Consider the following 2,734-nt stretch of genomic DNA (forward strand, 5'->3'; position numbering starts at 1 on the left):
CAAGCTTTTTTCTAAAAAGGTTCCATAGAGTTGCAGTATAGTGAATTCAAGCTGTATTCAGTAAAAATGTATTGGCATCAAGAATTGAGTCATCACGTTATCAAACCGGGCTTGGATTATTTAAAAAAAAAAAAAAAAAAAGTTACATTGCATAGTCATAGGGAATATTTTTTAAATGTTCACACAAATTGTGCTCCAGTAGTTTGTTGATTTTTATTTTTTTCTTATCCCCCTTAGGTGCTGATACATCATGGGAAACCAGAGGGATGAACGTTCAGCTCGCAAGGACATCTTCAAAACCAGCCTGTTGAGAGAGTGGACACACTGATTCGCACATGAAAACCAATATGTGAATGTCTGGATAACGTTTTACTCATACTTGCTCATTGAAAAGGGATGCCATCACGGATCATCATGGAAAAGCAGAAATCAGTGAATGCTGCTACTTCATCAAAATTGATCGGAGAATCCTGTACCTTTATCTGCACAGAATGTGGTGATGGGTTCAGTCAGTACTCTTATCTATTGAGCCACATGACCATTCATGGACCTCTAGAGTCATTTTCCTTTGATGGCTCATCAAATGGATTTGAAGTCCCTCGGGAATATGTGCTGCAAGAAAATGGTACACTAACAGTTGTGAACGGCTTGGAGTCACAATCTTCTGTAAAACCAGTATCTTCTGGAGTCCTGCCATCTCATTTCCCATCCGCCATCAAACGCATGTCTCCAACTCTGAAGCCACAGCATTCTCCTTATAATAGAGATGTGTTCGGGCCAAGGCCATCTGACTTGAACCTAGACAAGTCCCGCCAGGGGCATTACCGTTGTGAAATATGTAGCAGATCATTTAACAGCCTGCAGAGTTTGCATCGTCACCAGCAGTATCGAAACACAGAGCGAGGTTATAAGTGTACTCTGTGTTGTAAGATCTTTGAAGGTAGACAGGACCTTAAGAAACACCTCCAAGACCATGTCAAAGAAAGATTTCATTGCTGTAGTCATTGTGGTAAGCGATTCCTTCAAATAGATGCACTAAATGCTCATCACAAAGAAAATCACCTCCCCAAGGCTACAGCTTTGGATGGATGTGTGATTAGGCAGGAGAATAATCTGGAGAAATCATATCCTTGCAGGAAGTGCAAGTTGAATTTTTTCTGGATGTCAGATTTTCAGACTCATTCACTGCATCATTGCAAAGGAAAAGAGCCTGAAGAACCATTAGCATCCGAAATTGAAGTGAAGTCTAAGAACATAGAAGACACACCACCTAGAAATGTCTACAGTAATGGGACATCTGTTGGTGTAAATATTGGAGATAGTAAAATCTTTAGGGATACTAGCAATAAGATTGTTGCTGATTTCTCTCCAACACCATACAGATGCGGTTTGTGTGGTGATCGTTTCCAAAGGTTAACATCTCTAAAGGAACATCATCGCACACATCAAACTCAGGAGGAAATAGATAAGCTGAATCAAGAATCAGAGAAAACAATTCGGCGAAGAATGCCGCCTAAAGGCCGACGTAGAAGGACGAGTAATCCAAATGGCAAGCTGCATCCTTGCAAGCAGTGTCAACGTGTTTTCAACCATTCTAGCAGTTTATCTCGGCACATGAGATACCATAAGGGTACAATGCACACATGTGTATTTTGTGGTAGACATTTCCCACAGCGCTGTGATTTAAGAAGGCATCTAGCCATGTATCACAAAGCAGAATCGGAAAAGAAACCAGGTTTGAAACACTTGTACACAAATCCCAAAAATGGGCCAGACACCAGTCCTTTCAATGGTGAAACATACGCAGACTCTACTGATGAGAAAACCAAGAGCTCCTCTGACAATGAACAAATGTCATCACTAGAGCAGCAATCAAAGAGCAAACAATCAGGAAAAGCTGGCCGAGTTAACTACAAGTGCCAAGAATGTGGAAAGAGATTTGGGCTGCTATGTGTATACCAACGGCACTTGCGCTATCACAAAAAGGAACCTAGTAAGTCCCAGAGGCATCCAGCTCAAGTCAGGAACACTTTGTCCCTTGAGCTTCAGCTTGAGAATCACCCAAGCTCTGGAGGTGCAAATGATGTTGAACAAACATCTTACAGCAGAAGGGACGCTGTTTTAGAAAAGGGGAATGCAGATGACATAGAGGATGACTGTATGGACCATACTCAAAATGACAAAGGAAATTCCTCAGAGGTCCTTTACGAATGTACTGAATGCACCGAGACATTCTCATGCCTGGACACATTCCTTCAGCACCAGACTTCTCATGGCTCAGAAAACGGGTAATTATCGTGTCAACCCCAATCGTAACTGTAATTGCCAACAACCAAGCTCTCGGGAGTTGTCTTTTTTACTCTTTTGAATACAAGTATTTCAATAACTGTATGATGTAAAGTTTGTTACATTTTTTTTTGACGAACTACTTTAATACATTTTTCTTTGGCATGACAAGAAACATCTGTTAATAAGGAAATATCAGAAATCATGGCTTGGGTGGGAAGCATACCAAATTAATGTGAAAAAAAAACAAAAAAACTAGTGCAGTCCCACCAATTGCCCCCTAGCAAGGACAAGGACAAGTACATTGCTACATTGTATTTTTAGTGGCAAATTATGCTGTCCTTGTCAATCATATTGCTGAATTATTTTTATTATTTCTTGAGATTGTCTTAAATATGTGATATGAATATGTCTTCCTTTTGAAAAGGTAGCATTGCTACCCGGTGGA

The 2,734-nt window shown here is 40.4% G+C and overlaps 1 protein-coding gene across 1 annotated transcript; it reads left to right on the plus strand.

The window, feature by feature from the left end:
* The first annotated feature begins 241 nt into the window (after positions 1 to 241).
* Positions 242 to 2,533, plus strand: LOC104962049 (zinc finger protein 91). Its single transcript, XM_010790439.1, has one exon. It carries the CDS (start codon positions 397 to 399, stop codon positions 2,290 to 2,292), a length of 1,896 nt encoding a protein of 631 aa, XP_010788741.1. The 5' UTR covers positions 242 to 396; the 3' UTR covers positions 2,293 to 2,533.
* Positions 2,534 to 2,734: the final 201 nt, after the last annotated feature.

This window comes from Notothenia coriiceps, unplaced genomic scaffold (genome assembly GCF_000735185.1).
Source record: "Notothenia coriiceps isolate Sejong01 unplaced genomic scaffold, NC01 NC01_scaffold00034218, whole genome shotgun sequence".
Classification (NCBI taxonomy): domain Eukaryota; kingdom Metazoa; phylum Chordata; class Actinopteri; order Perciformes; family Nototheniidae; genus Notothenia; species Notothenia coriiceps.

Excerpts from the sequence above, each read along its gene's own strand:
- LOC104962049 (XM_010790439.1), top strand. The coding sequence starts at position 397 with ATGCCATCACGGATCATCATGGAAAAGCAGAAATCAGTGAATGCTGCT.